Source organism: Pongo pygmaeus, chromosome 13 (assembly GCF_028885625.2).
Source record: "Pongo pygmaeus isolate AG05252 chromosome 13, NHGRI_mPonPyg2-v2.0_pri, whole genome shotgun sequence".
Lineage (NCBI taxonomy): Eukaryota > Metazoa > Chordata > Mammalia > Primates > Hominidae > Pongo > Pongo pygmaeus.
In genome coordinates this window covers 113,705,263-113,720,655 of record NC_072386.2, presented here as the reverse complement: position 1 = coordinate 113,720,655, position 15,393 = coordinate 113,705,263, and the positions used below count along the sequence as shown (strand labels likewise).

The following is a 15,393-nucleotide window of genomic DNA, read 5'->3' as shown; positions in this document are numbered from 1 at the left end:
GGTGGAAGGGATCACCCAGGGAGATGGTGTAGAGCTAGCGAAACTACCCAACTGAGCATGCAGAGGAAGGCCTCTGGTTTAGGGGCAGGTAGTGTGAGATAAAATGATGAAGTCAGTGAAGGCATGAGAGTGAGCCCACACCCAAGAGAGTGACATGTCTTATGCTCAAGAGCAGAAAGCTCTACAAGGAAGAGCACCACGAAATAGGAACTATAATATAGTGGAGTCAAAAGTATGTGATGAGGGACCAGAGGCAGTGGACACAGCGTTTCTTTCTAGGAAATTCTGTAGTAAAGTGAGAGATGGCAGGGATCACTGCTTAAGCAGGAAATAAAACTGAGAAGGGGCTAAAAAAGGATGATCAGAGAGGAAGATTACCACAGAAATCGTAGCTTTATGTATGCTATGTAAAAGTTAAATCTAAAAAATATTTCTCTAAACTCAACTGTCCTTGTAGTTTAAATCATTGAATTTTTCATTGGTGAGCGTATCCTTTACTGCTAATCTGTCCTAAAACCAGTTATCATATAGCATTAGGGACATGTCTCATGCCTTACCTGTACTTACTACAAAGGAGATGCTAAATAAGTACTTGATTACTTTTGGGAGGAAAAGACTAAAGACTAATTCTGAGGACAGATGAAGACTGAAAAACTCCGGTCACACCTCCTCCTTTTATAACCCAATAGCTCTAATGTGCCAAATCTGTTTGAAAATGGAATACGGAAATTGAACAGGCTATCACTTCCTTTAGTGTTTGGGTACAGACCTTTTGAGAGAAATCAGAATCTCCAATCATTTACTATGCTGCAGTGCTATAAGTACACCTGGATGGGCAATGACACTTCCCACTGTGAGACGGTACCGTAGGTGCCAAGTTCATCACTTATAAAGTGAATACTGAAAAGGAGTCTGCAATGTCACAGGGCTCAGAGGTTTTTAACATAAAAACAAATTTTGAAAGTCTAAATGTGGAGCCAGGGAACTGTCATCTAAAAATACTGATGAGAAGGCGAAAGGAAACCCTACCATTTTATTTCTTATTATTTTCTACTCTTTAATGAGTCTAAAATTGTGTTCTCACCTTTGACTTTGCAATGTCTTTTCTCTTTTTTGAATTCTTGAACATCAAATACAAATTACACTTTGTAGTTTTTTCTTATGTAGTGGTGGCAGAACCACCACTCAGAATCGAGTCTTTTTTTTTTTTGGACATGAAATACCTTGCATATTTTATATAAGGAATCTTGTCCATCTCCTCCTGTGTCCTTAAAGTAGTCATGGGCTGGGAATGTTCGGTTAATATCCCGGGTGATAGCACTGTCCTGGGGAGACTCCTACGGAAACATAAGGAAAGAGAGGGTTTAGTTAGGTTAATCATGTAAACTCTTATTCAGGTTTAGGCAAGGTCTTCTCATTTACACACTTTAAATGTTGCAGGGACATACATACACATATGCATGCCCATAGTTACTGCCTCTTCAGGGACCAACCACTCAAGCAAAAGCAAATGTAACGGGGGAAAAAAGATTGAAGAAAAGCAACCCATTTCACTCTATACACTTCCATATTATACTCCATCCTTACTGCAAAGAACTGCAGCTGGTGACCCTTCTATTGTAAGATGGAAAATGTGCTATTAAGAATGGATTTCCCATAGGAAAATACTCAAACTAATCGCAAAAGGAGGAGGCTAAGTGCTCCCAGTAGAAAAACTGCTGCTTTAATTGATGCTTTGGAATGAAGCCCATATACCAGTTTTCAAATGGAAAAGAGTAGTTACTTAATTGGGGTTTGTCCTAGAGGCAAATGGCATAAGAATGCACAAAGCAATCTACTCAGTATGAACAAGACCACCAAATGCCAAGGGATTCAAACAGGCTATGGGAAAATATCCTTTGCTTTTTCCAATGGATAAAAACTGTTTCCTCTTCTATAATGAGTTAACTAAAACGGAACAAATGTCAATAATGTCAACAAACCTTTGTAAAATACACCAAGCACCCAGCTATTTCTAATATTCTCCCCTTGTTAAATTTCATTTGCTGACACAGTGAAGAACTGGAACACAGAAACATGACCTTCTACTTTAACAATGCAGTGTCTTCATAGCTAAGACAATAGAGTTGATTCCCCTTGGTAAGAATACATTATAATCAGCATACTACCAAAGAACATGATACCTCTGTTTTAAGATGAAAAATGCAAGTGATGTTCTTCTCTTGTCCAATAATTTCTCTAGCCTTTTGGGTAATCATGTTCCGAAGGCCATGAATATTTTATAGTTGTGGGATCTGAACTAATTTTAAAGCCTATGCTCTTTCTTAAACAGTAAACTATTTATACCTTCAAGGATGTCGCCAAATTGCTTTTCAAAGAGCTTTAGTGGCATGTTACTTCTAGTTATTAACATAGTCTTAACAGTTAATGGCAGCTCAGGACTGTGGTGCTCTTCAACAAAAGGAAAAAATCCAAGGGAGATCTATGACTACAGCAGCTAATTACATGGTGGCAGCTTCCAGACTGAATTAGAGCTCTGCGTTGAAGGTATCTCCAAAAGTTGAGAAAGTGGGAGAGAGAGGGAGAGCAAGCGAGAGCGAGAGTGAGAAAGTGAGAGAGCGAAGAGTGAGCGAGACAGAGAGAGTGAGAGCAAGTGAGAGAGCACGCACACAGATTTTGGGGCGGGCAAGGTAGCTAGAATTGTAGGGTAGAGTGCTAGTGAGGAATATGCTGAACAGAGAGCTGAAGAGTTAGAAGAGGGGTCCCTATGAGACATGAATCATAAATAAATGACAAGCTGGACACTTCATCAAAATTTAAAAATCTTACTATTCAAAAAACTGTTTAAAATATGAAAAGGTAAGTCATAGGCCAGGACACAATACCTACCAAACATATCTGATAATAAAGTTGGAGTTGTATCCAGAATATATAACTCTCTAAATTAATGAGAAAGACAATTAATTTTTTAAAAAGTGGGAGTGTGTAAATGATTGAGGTGTTTCATTAAGGAAGATATAACATATGGCAAATAAGCACTTGAAAAGATGTCAACATTACTAGTCCTCAGGGCAGTGCAAATTAAAACCACAATGAGATTCCACTACATATCTACAAAATGCTAAAATTAAGAAGTGTTGGCAAAGGATAAGAAACAACTGGAACTCCTATACAATGCAAAATCGTACGAACACTTTGGAAACAGTTTGGCGGTTTCTTACGATAGTAAACACATAATTACCATACAACGCAGTGATTCCATTCCTAGGTATTTACCAAAGAGAACTGAAAATATAAATGCATGAAAAGACTTAAACTCAAATGTTTACAGCAGCTTTATTCCTAACAGCCAAAACTGGAAACAATCCAGAGAGAATCAGATGAATTTAGGAATTCTATAAAACAACAACAGAAGCTCTAAAAAATGCTAAGAACGATACACTGTGGTTTAAGACAACTATGAAGGTTAGGAAATTAAATTGAGAATGGAGAGGAATATGGAAACCTTCAAAATATTTTACATCAGTTACATCAATCATATCACACTGATGACAGAGATGACAACCTGAAAAAGGATACAGTTATTAGAGATATGAGATTTGGGCTGGGCATGGTGGCTCACGCCTGCAATCCCAGCACTTTCAGAGGCTAAGACAGGTGGATCACTTCAGGCCAGGAGTTTGAGACCAGCCTGGCAACATGGTGAAATCCTGTCTCTGACTACAAATACAAAAACTAGCCAGGCATGGTGGCAGGTGCCTGTAATCCCAGCTACTTGGAAGGCTGAGGCGTGAGAATCGCTTGAGCCCGTGAGGCAGAGGCTGTAGTGAGCCAACATCGTGGCACTGCACTCCAGCCTGGGCAACACAGCGAGACCTGTCTCAATTAAAAAAAAGAGAGAGAGAGAGGAGACGAGATTTAGAAATGCAACTGTACACAGGACGTAAAAAATAACAAAAAACTGAAAATACTCTCTATAACTGGGACAGTCCTTGTCAATTTGCCATCCCATATCCATTAATCATGGAATTATCAGAGAATGAAGGGACAAAATGCCCTTAAGAGAAAGGCAATTTGAAAATTCACACTCAATTTTTGATGCCTTCAAGAATGATAATAAATTGAGGAGTTCCATGTGAATCATTTGCTTAAAATATTTGGCCTTAGGAAATATGCTGAAGAACTTGGAATAAATTCATTTGACTTGCTGGAGGCCACATCATGCAAAAGTGATGCAGAAATTCTAATGATGAGTTTAGTAAGTTCCTATCAGAATGACATTAAATTTGAAAAGGTTCTGAAATACAACACAGCAACATTATGGATGATCCCCTAAGAGAAAAAAAGCAAAGAGCTTTTCAAAATAGTCAAAGCAAGTGCTTATAAAATTAAGCTTTATACAACAATATATATTCCTTTTCTTTCTTGTTTCGCTCTTGTTGCCCAGGCTGGAGTGCAATGGAGCAATCTTGGTTCACCACAACCTCCGTCTCCTCGATTCAAGCAATTCTCCTGCCTCAGCCTCCTGAGTAGCTGGGGTTATAGGCATGCGCCACCATGCCCGGCTAATTTTTGTATTTTTAGTAAAGATGGGTTTTCTCCACGTTGGTCAGGCTGGTTTTGAACTCCTGACCTCAGGTGATGCGCCTGCCTTGGCCTCCCAAAGTGTTGGGATTACAGGTGTGAGCCACCACACCTGGCTGCATTCCTTTTATTTCTAAGGAGTTAAACATAAATGTAACTGATGTAGAGAGCCTGCCAAAGCAACACATATAACACTATTCATGGCCAAACTGATCAAGTGAACCAAATACATCCTCTCAAGGAGGCTGTAGTTAGTAAAATGGCTTAACAGACAAGTTTTTATAAATGTACTTATGGCAACAGTGCACAGATGGTGACTTTAAAAGAACACGGAATGAATGGCAAAAGTATTGTCAGTAGTTACGTTCTGAAAATTACTGCTGTTATAAGAGAGGTGGGTTGTTTTTTTTTTTTTTTTATTAACTGGTTTTGTGTTTTGGCTAATTCATTTATCCCAAGAAAAACACCTTTAATCTCCAGAAGAAAACAAAAATGCAATAGGATTATGCACTATTGCCATCTTGCAAACTTTTTCTATAAAGGGTCAGGTAAAAACTTTTGGCTTTGCAAGCCATTCAGTGCTGCAGTTATTCAACTCTTTCCTTGTAGAGCAGCCATAGACAATATGTGAATAAACAAGCACTGCTGTGTCCTAACAAAACTTTATTTATAAAAGCAAGAGCACGCCAGGCGCAATAGCTCATGCCTGTAATCCTAGCACTTTGGGAGGCCGAGGCGAGTAAACCACTTGAGCCCAGGAAATTGAGACCAGCCTGGGCAACATGGCAAAATCTCATCTCTACAAAAATACAAACATTAGCCAGGCGTGCTGGCATACACCTGTCTTAGCTATTCGGGAGGCTGAAGCAGGAGGATCCCTTGAGCCCAGGAGGTAGAGGTTGCAGTGAGCTGAGACTGTGCCACTGTGCTCCAGCCTGGGCAGTAAGAGAGAGAGCCTGTCTTATACAACAATAACAACAACAACAACAACAACAAAAATGAATAAACAAAAGTGAGAGGCAAACTGAACCTGGCCCTGAGGTGGTAATCTGTTAACCCTTGTTATAAGTATACTACAACGCAGTAATTTGTTATGGTCAGCATGACCAGAGAGAAGATTTTTGTTATGATTTTAAATATACTAACATGTTATTAATTTTATACATGCTTTGCCCTCAGAAACTCTGTCACAACCTGCTACAACTTGAAATGTGTATCTCTTTGAACACTTTTGTACTTTTTTCACATAATAACAAATGTTAAAAATGTTTGCTGCATTTTGCAAAAGTCTGTATATTCCTGTATATGCAGTGTAGTAAACGTTTAAATAAAACCCTGTAATTGTAGTGGTATACGGTCCTTGACATTTCAAGCAGCAAAATAAACAGTATATACAGCTCACAAATTATAAACACATAAACTGACACACGAGACTGGCTAAAATAAAAATACCAAATGTTGGTGAGAATATGAAATTACTGGAACTCTCAATGGTTGCTAATGTGTGTGTAAATGATATAACCACTTTGGTAAAGAACATGGCAGTTTCCCATAAAGTTAAATATATATCTAACTACCATGACCCAGCAATTCCATTCCTAATAGCCTCATGTGTAATAGCCCAACTAGAAACCTCAAATGTCCATCTACAGAAAAAGTGATAAATTATGGTATGTCCATCTAATGGAATACTACCCAGCAATACAAATGAACCTCTAATACATGAAACAACACAAATGAATCTCAAAAACATTATGTTGAGCAAAAGCCCATGGTGACAGAAACCGAAATGGTTACCTGAGGGTGGGAGGGAAATCAACTGAAAAGGGGCATAAGGGAACTTTCTGAGATGATAGAAATGTTTACATTTTCTTTGATTGTTTACACAAATATAAGAAATTGTCAAAACTCATCAAAATGAACACATAAGGTGTATGTTTATTGTATGTAAATTATACTACACTCAAAAACTGTAATCTCACATTCCCCACCTCCCTCCACCAACGTTTCTCAACACTTCTCTATTCTTGTGAATGGCAGCAGGTTTTACCACCTTGTTTCTGATTCTAGCTACCATGAATGATCACTGATCTGGAGATCTCTGTGCAGAGTCTGGATTCTGTCTCTTCCTTTCCACTTCTATTGCATCACCCAAAGGCAGACCCACGCTTCATCTTACCAAAACTAATATAACAGCCTAAATGGTTGTCTTAGTCGCTTCGGGCTACTCTAACAAAATACTACAAACTGGGTGGCTTATAAACAACAGGAATTGTTTTTACAGTTCGGGAGGCAGGAAATTCCAAGATCAAGAGGCTGGAAAATTCACTGTTTGGTGAAGGCTCGCTTTGCAGCTCACAGGTGGCATGTGCTCGCTGTGTTCTCATATGGGGCAGGGCAGCTCTCTAGGTCTCTTCTTTATAAGAGCACAAATCCCATGCATAAGGACTTTGCCCTCATGACCTAATCACCTCCCAAAGGCCCCATCTCCTAACAGCAGCACATTACTGATTAGGTTTTGTTTTTGTTTTTTAATTTTTATTTATTTATTTATTTTGAGATGGAGTATCGCTCTGTCACCCAGGCTGGAGTGCAGTGGTGCAATCTCGCCTCACTGCAACCTCCGCCTCCTGGGTTCACGCCATTCTCCTGCCTCAGCCTCCCGAGTAGCTAGAACTACAGGTGCCTGCCACCACGCCTGGCTTATTTTTTAAATTATTTAGTAGAGACGGGGTTTCACTGTGTTAGCCAGGATGGTCTCGATCTCCTGACCTCGTGATCCACCTGCCTCGGCCTCCCAAAGTGCTGGGATTACAGGCGTGAGCCACCTTGCCTAGCCCTGGTTAGGTTTTAACATATGAATTTTGGGAGGACGTAAACATTCAGACCATAACACTGATCTTCCTTTATCTCTTTACTTCTACCGGCACAACCGTGTCTGATTTCTGAAATGCATGGACCAATCAGATCATTTTGCTGGTCATAAACTTTTATGAGTCATTATCACTATGTATACAGGAGGAGGTCCATGCCTCCTCCTTCATACTAACCACTTCACAAGTAGAGTGAACACTAATCTGATTTCAGAATACCACTTGAACCATGTAGTAAGTAGGGTCACTGCTGAAGAAGGCACCGAGGACATTTTGTTCTCTCTCAAATGCATGCTGCAATATCCTGAGTATCTGGGGCACGCTGGGGGAAGACTGGAGCATTAGGAAGAGAAAGGCCTTTAAACCCAGACATATATTCAAGTCCAATGTGCTGCTGGTGGCTCCCAGTTAACAAATTAAACCTTGTTTTCCACTTGTCACTCTTCCTTGTGTTTATATTTCTTTGAAAACTTCAAGAGAAAAAGAGGTGACTGGCATGGCAGAATTTGGGCATTGTTGGAAGTAATTCTATTTAAAACTATACTGTAAAATATCAGCACTTCTTAAATTTATTCACTAAACAAATACTGAGAATTAACGCCTCATGCTAAAATCCAAATCTCTTTCCCAAACATAACCTAAAATTAATGATATACCTTACTGCATTTTAAAAGGAAAAAAAAAATCTAACTTTTGGCTTTCTTAGTATAATAAAACCTTTTTGTTTTCTAATTTTAATAAAATTGTTTTGCTTTTTTGTAACAATACTGGAAGGAAAAAGAAGAATTTTACCATTCAGATATAACTATGGCTAATATTTGGTTGGCATATGCCAAACTTTTTAGGTTATAACCATTTATTTTTATAAAATGAGTTTAGATTTTAGAAAATTTGTTTTTGCTAACTACAAAATATTGTATCTTTTCATATTATTTGGCCATTATCCTACCTTAGTATTTTTAATGCACAGTAACCTGTCATATGGTTATACCATAATTTACTCTGCCCAAATCTCCAGCTTTGGGATGTGCAGCTATTCTACCCCCTTTGCTATAAACAAGGCTGTAAAGTAGAGCAGTGATTCTTAAGGGAGAAAAGACAGCTTCCACAATCACTCAATTTCCCTAAAGAAACAGCATAATCCTTGTTTTTGGATTTTGAGTGGCCTTGCCAATTTGTCCTCCAGAAAAGTTGTACCAACTTACAAACCACATTGATACCACTCTTACAGCAATTACTGTTTTTGAATAGTCATTTGTATACTTGTCCTATGCTCCTTCTAGTCTATAAGAATTGAATCTAAAGTTGCAAAAAATTGCACACAAAGTTTATTGACTCGATCGTATTCTAACTGCAATACATGATTTGCTGTCAACATTTAAAAAGGTATTACCATACATACATTTGCTTGCTCTATCAGTTGAGAGGGCCTAGAAGCAATAACATCCAGTAGCAAGGAGCACACCTAGCATCTATATTTTGGTATCTAATACCATTTACTAACAAAAGGAACCAACCCTCCTTGGAGAAATGGCTGATTCTAGGACCAGGGCAGATAGCCTGGAACATCTTGTATTGGCCAAAAATAGGAAATTGTCTCCCTTCACCCCCACCACAAAGAAAACAAACCTACATTGATAGGGGTATGCCAAAGGGACACGGGAGCCAAGTGAAAGAGTTCCCGATGGTCAAAGCTGGAGCAATTTGAGCAACAAAATAAACTGGGTTATATAAGTATAAAATAAATGGCCAGGCACGGTGGCTCACGCCTGTAATCCCAGCACTCTGGGAGGCCAAGGTGGTCGGATCACCTGAGGTCAGGAGTTTGAGACCAGCCTGGCCAACATGGCGAAACCCTGTCTCTACTAAAAATACAAAAATTAGCTAGGCGTGATGGCGGGAGCCTGTAATCCCAGCTACTCAGGAAGCTGAGGCAGGAGAATCACTTGAACCTAGGAGGCACAAGTTGCAGTGAGCCAAGATCGTACCACTGCACTCCAGCCTGGGCAACAAGAGCAAAACTCCATCTCAAAAAAAAAAAAAAAAAAGAAGAAGAAAAAATATCTGGCTAGGCATGATGGCTCACACCTGTAATCCCAGCACTTTAGGAGGCCAAGGCAGGAGGACTGCGTGAACCAAGGAGTTCAAGACCAGCCTGGGCAACACGGTGACATGCCGTCTCTATAAAAATAAATAAATAAATAAAACCTCAACAAAACAAGCAAACAAAAAACACAAAAAAATTAACCAGGCATGGCAGCACTTGTAGTCCCAGCTACTCAGGAGGCTGAGGTGGGAGGATTGCTTGAGCCTGGGGGGTCAAAGCTGCAGTGAGCTGTGATCGTGCCATTGCATTCCAGCCTCTGTGACAGAACAAGACCCTATTTCCAGTCAATCAATCAATAAAAGAAATATCCAGGAGTCCATACTTACATAAATGAATGATTGAATAAATAAATGGAGGAGAAGAGACAAATCCTCCATGCAAAAGAATCCCAAATAATTTATGTAGATACCTCACCTTCAAGGAAGGGGAGCAAAACTCCCCACTCCTTAAGTATGGGCTGTGCACAGTGACTTCCTTCAGAAGAGTACAGTACAGTATGACACGGTGGAGAAAAGAAAATTTATGGTGGAGAAAACTGACAAAGATCACCTTGGCCAGATGACTGAGGTCAACAGTGATGTCATGCTGACAGCATGTACCCTTAATGTCATAAAAATGGCACTTTACCTCTGTATTCTTCCTCCTCAAAATTCATGACTTCATGAAAAAAAAAATCAGACAAATTTCACTTGAGGGATATTCTACAAAATATCTGAGCAGTATTCCTTAAAACTGTCAGTCATCAAAAACAATGCAAGCCTAAGAAACTGTTACAGTCAACAGGAACCTAAGGAAACAGGAGGACTAAATGTAGTGTACTCTCCTGGAGGGAATCCTGGAGCAGAAAAAGGATATTAGATAAAAACTAAAGAAATGTAAATAAAGTTTGGGATTTAGTTAACATCTCAATACTGAGTTATTAATTATAATAAATGTACCATAATAATACAAGATAATAATAATAGAGTTAATAACAGAGTATATAGGAATTCTTTGTACTATTTTTACAGTATTTCTGTAAATCTAAAACTGTTCTTAAAAATAAGGTTTATTAAAATAAAAAAGGTTAATTACCTCCTTATTCTATAATATGGAAATTCAGACTTAGAGAAGTTAAGCCACCCAACTTCACACACCAGAACTTATTAAAGCACTCAATAAAATGCTGGACTAAATTTGTGGAATAAAATTGGTTAAATGAACATTGTGGATATATGCTCAATAGTAATCACAGGTAGGCTCTGTTCTTGTGATTTATTTGCAGGTGATTTCTTTCTTGTCCCCAGTTATGATGATCTTTGAGTGTATCCAATAAAGCAGTGGTGAAGCTCTATTACTTTCTTAAATTTGAAGGCTCTCCTAAAATAGATTGTGCAGATAAAAATCTAAGGAAAGAGTAACATTTGTGCTGTTTTCTTCTCCCTGTCTTGGTTTTAAAAGTCTTCCATTAGTTAAAACCACAGTGGTACCACATTCTGTAATCTTTCTGGATGACTATTTTTATACCTTACTGTGAGAATTGGCTCACTGGGTAATTTCTCAGGATTAACAAGGTACTGGGAACTGCAGGAAACCCTTTGAATACACACCCTTTTGTAAACACAAGTTGAAAAATAGAAAGCTAAGAATGGCAGGAAGAAAAGAAAGTACCCAAACAAAGAAAATGCAGTGGAAGGCTGCCATGAGAAATAACCAGCATAGGGAAAATTATTATTTCCAAAGTAGCTTGTTGCCCAAAGAAAAAGTTAGTTCTTCTTAAGATTAATCCAGAATGTTACAGATGCTTTATTAAATGCCATCATGTAATATTTAAGAAAACAGAATAAAACAAAAACACCACCAAAACCCACTCCAATACATTATACCATGTCCTATCTTTACAATATACTTCACAGGAATAAAGTAACAATTTTTGGTTACATTTTCTTTAAAAAAGTCAGCTATTGCTTATCAGAAGTCATTTTAAAGACTAAGTTTTTAAAATCCCCTAAACAGATGGGATAAAAATTCAAAAGAAGGAAAATGAAATTGAAAGTGTGCTATGCTTAATATAAAATAAATGAGGATGAAAAATCTCTCTGAGGTAAAATAAAATAATTCTCTCCTAATTACACAGCACTCATGTCATTTGTCATTTCATTTCATATGTTTGGAAGTAGAACTGAGCAAAATAAAGAATGAGAATAAGACTGTTACGCCTATGAAAACAGATGTCTTATGTTTGGGTAAAACCAAGATGGTCCTACAAAAGTCTGCAAAATCTGGAAATGTTATTTCAATTGGTCATGTCACATCTCAAGCACTTCTAATTTGATAGAGCCAAGAAAAGTGACCAAAAAAACCCAGTAACATTATGTTGTCTCTTAATAGCTTTGTCTTTTAAAATTAAATGCTGAACCCATCTAAGGAATGCCTCACAAGAATTATGACAAAATAAAAAGAAGGTGTGTATAGTATTCTTAGCCTGAGATTTAACAAACAGACTTATGGGTTTCCATAAATTCTCTGACTCTGTATGCAAAGTTTTTTGTTTCATTTTGTTTTGTTTTTGAGACACAGTCACACTCTGTTGCCCAGGCTGGAGTGCAGTGGCATGATCTTGGCTCACTGCAACCTCCACCTCCCAGGTTCAAGAGATTTTCCTGCCTCAGCCTCCCAAGTAGCTGGGATTACAGGCGCGCACCATCATGCCCAGCTAATATTTTTTTTTTTTTGGTAGAGATGGGGTTTCGTCATGTTGGCCAGGCTGGTCTCGAACTCCTAGCCTCAAGTGATCTTCTCACCTCATCCTCTCAAAGCGCTGGGATTACAGGCATGGGCCACCGCACCCAGCCTGTATGCAAAGTTTTGTGTGCATTTTTCTCAGAAGAGTGCTCAGGGTTTTAAACATATTCACTAGAATGTTAAGCTTCAGGAAGACAGAGATTTCTGTTTTGTTCACGTATATCTCTAAGCCCAGAGAAGAGTGTCTGACACAAAGTAGGCTCCCGATAAAAATTTATTGAATAAATTAATTCTCAAAAGGATGTATGACACATAATAAGGTTCAGAGCCACTTATCTAAAAGATCTAAAAGAAATTTTCTATTGCCAGCTGTACTTTCACAGACCTAAAAATAATTATTTAAGTAACAACATGTAGGTCTATCTTAATAACCTTTTGAGGTGGGTTCCATTATCTCCCCCACTTGACAAATGAGGAAAAAAGTTAAATCAGTTGGCTAGAAAGTGGGAAGCTAGGTCTGGAACCCAACTGGTCAGGCTTCCTACCTCACCTTCTTAATCCAAATGAACATATTGTAAAAGTGAAAATATTCTCTTATCAGTATTGAGTTGGAGTTATAATTTCTAATATATTTTTAAAAATGCTTTTCTTGTGGCTGGGCGTGGTGGCTCACGCCTGTAATCCCAGCACTTTGGGAAGTCGATACAGGCAGATCACAAGGTCAGGAGATCGAGACCATTCTGGCTAATACGGTGAAACTCCGTCCCTACTAATAATACAAAAAAAAAAAAATTAGCCGGGAGTGGTGGCAGGTGCCTGTAGTCCCAGCTACTCGGGAGGCTGAGGCAGGAGAATGGCATGAACCCGGGAGGCGGAGCTTGCAGTGAGCCAAGATTGCGTCACTCCACTCCATCCTGGGCAACAGCGTGAGGCTCCATCTCATAAAAAGATAATAATAAAATAAAATAAAATAAAATGCTTTCTCTTCTAGACTCTTATAACTAAAATTGGTATGACACAGACTTTGAAAATAAGCTTTTCTTTTTACTCATTTGAACATGCTTCCTTGTATGAAGGCTGCTCAGTGTTTATGAAAAACAGAAATAACTAAAGGCCCTAGTAACACGTAGACAGAGAAATATATGACACTCTTAAACACAAAACCAGGGTGAGGCCAGGCGTGGTGGCTCATGCCTGTAATCCCAGCACTTTGGGAGGCCGAGGCGGGCAGATCACCTGAGGTCAGAAGTTCGAGACCAGTCTGATCAACATGGAGAAACCCCATCTCTACTAAAAATACAAAATTAGCCAGGCGTGGTGGCATGGTGCATGCCCGTAATCCCAGCAACTCAGGAGGCTGAGGCAGAAGCACTTAAACCTGGGAGGTGGAGGCTGCAGTGGGCCAAGATTGTGCCATTGCACTCCAGCCTGGGCAGTAGGAGTGAAACTCGGTCTCAAAAAAGAAAAAAAAAAAAACAAAAACAAGGTGAATAAAATCGCAACATGTGGCTCCTCTGTAAGTTATTCAAAGAAAAGGAACAGTCGCTGAATGCTAGAGGCATGTATCTTAACCATTTCAAATCCTAAAAAAAAAAAAAAAAAAAACAGGTATTCTTTTAAATGTTCTGAGTTTTTTTCTTTAAGGCTGACCACCAGATAGACATATTTTTAGATCACAATATCTTGGCCTTTCACAGAACTGCCTTCACTAAGTTGTGGTATTAGCATGTTCTAAGACCCTGTCAAAAAAAAGAGAACAAACAAAAAAAAACCCTGCTATTGAAACGTTGTATTTCATGGTGGTGAGGACATCTCCTACCACTTAACTCAGTGTCCCCATCAAAAAACAGTTTCTCCTAAAAAGTTATGCATCTTTTTCCCCATGGAAATGATCCAATGTTCATTTTTGCTTCAGCCTTCAGGAAGCTCAGAATCAAATCTGCAGCTCAATCTTACATAATACAGGACCTCATAGCCTGTATATCAGTAATAGGAATTATACTATATTTGTAGCAAACAAATTAAAGCCTCTCAAAGTCAATTACATAGTCAAATCAGTAAGAATTATAGAAATAGGTATCAACTGGTGGGCTCACTTAACACTGACAATACAAAAACATCTTCATCTTAATTTAGCTCTGAAGAACGTAATTATACAAAACAAACACATTTTTACTTGTCCCTACACGACTAGCAACACTGCCCTTTAAGTCAGTATTTTCAACTAGGAACCATGGGACCTCTCTGTCCTGTGGTGCTGTTCTTCCACACCAATGCAACAGCAGGGATTTTAGTGGAAGTTGGATTTGTGTGTAGATACTGCTTTGTGTATTTACCCTGGTGATTTGCTTTTTAAGGCAAAAACCATACTTGCAGTAAAACTGCCACTGATAAACAATTAATAACAATTCAAAACCTGGACCAAAAGGAAATAGTAAACTGATCTCTATACATTTAAATACATGACATATTGTTTAGGTATTCAGTAATTAATGCTTGAAAATTTCTACTCCAAAGCTCCAACACATCACACAGAGCAGACTGGAATTAGATACCCATGAACATGGAGGTAACTAAAGGCATTTCAGAATCTGGTCACAATTGCGTGGAGACTGGAGTTGGACTTTTGACAAAGAATGCAGACGGTGGACTTTAGGTGCTCTACTTAGATCACAATGCAACCAACAGAACACAAAGTCTAGGGCCAGGCTGTTCTGTCTCTGGGTACTGCCTCTCCCACTTACTAATTTGTGTGACCTTGGGCAAGTCATTTAACTAATCTGAACCTTAACATACCTATCTATAGAATCTATGCAATGGTCCCTGCCTCACAGTTTATGAGAAGCAAATGAAATACTGCATGGAAAGCTGATGGCTTAAGGCCTGGTGTATCAGTGGTAGCTCTTTCTCACCAGACTTGAGATTTATGATGTTGGCGTATTTCCAAACTTGGGAGAGAAGCCAAGGGACAAAATCTGTATTTGGCAAGTTTTCCTGTTTGGGACTTAGTGCCCTGTAGGGGATCTGCAATTAGACAGTATACAATTCAGAAATCTCCTGAATGTTATGAACATCACATTTTAACCAAATGAAATTATAAAGAAA

The 15,393-nt window shown here is 38.7% G+C and overlaps 1 protein-coding gene across 4 annotated transcripts in view; it reads right to left on the bottom strand.

Moving 5' to 3' along the window:
• The window catches only part of RABGAP1 (RAB GTPase activating protein 1), a 177,811-nt gene that overhangs the window by 44,629 nt on the left and 117,789 nt on the right, over positions 1-15,393 (bottom strand). For all 4 annotated transcript variants that reach the window (XM_054502511.2, XM_054502510.2, XM_054502508.2 and 1 more), the window contains one exon: positions 1,224-1,337. In XM_054502511.2, coding sequence (XP_054358486.1) covers positions 1,224-1,337 — 114 coding nt within the window. The remainder of the gene's footprint in view (positions 1-1,223; positions 1,338-15,393) is intronic.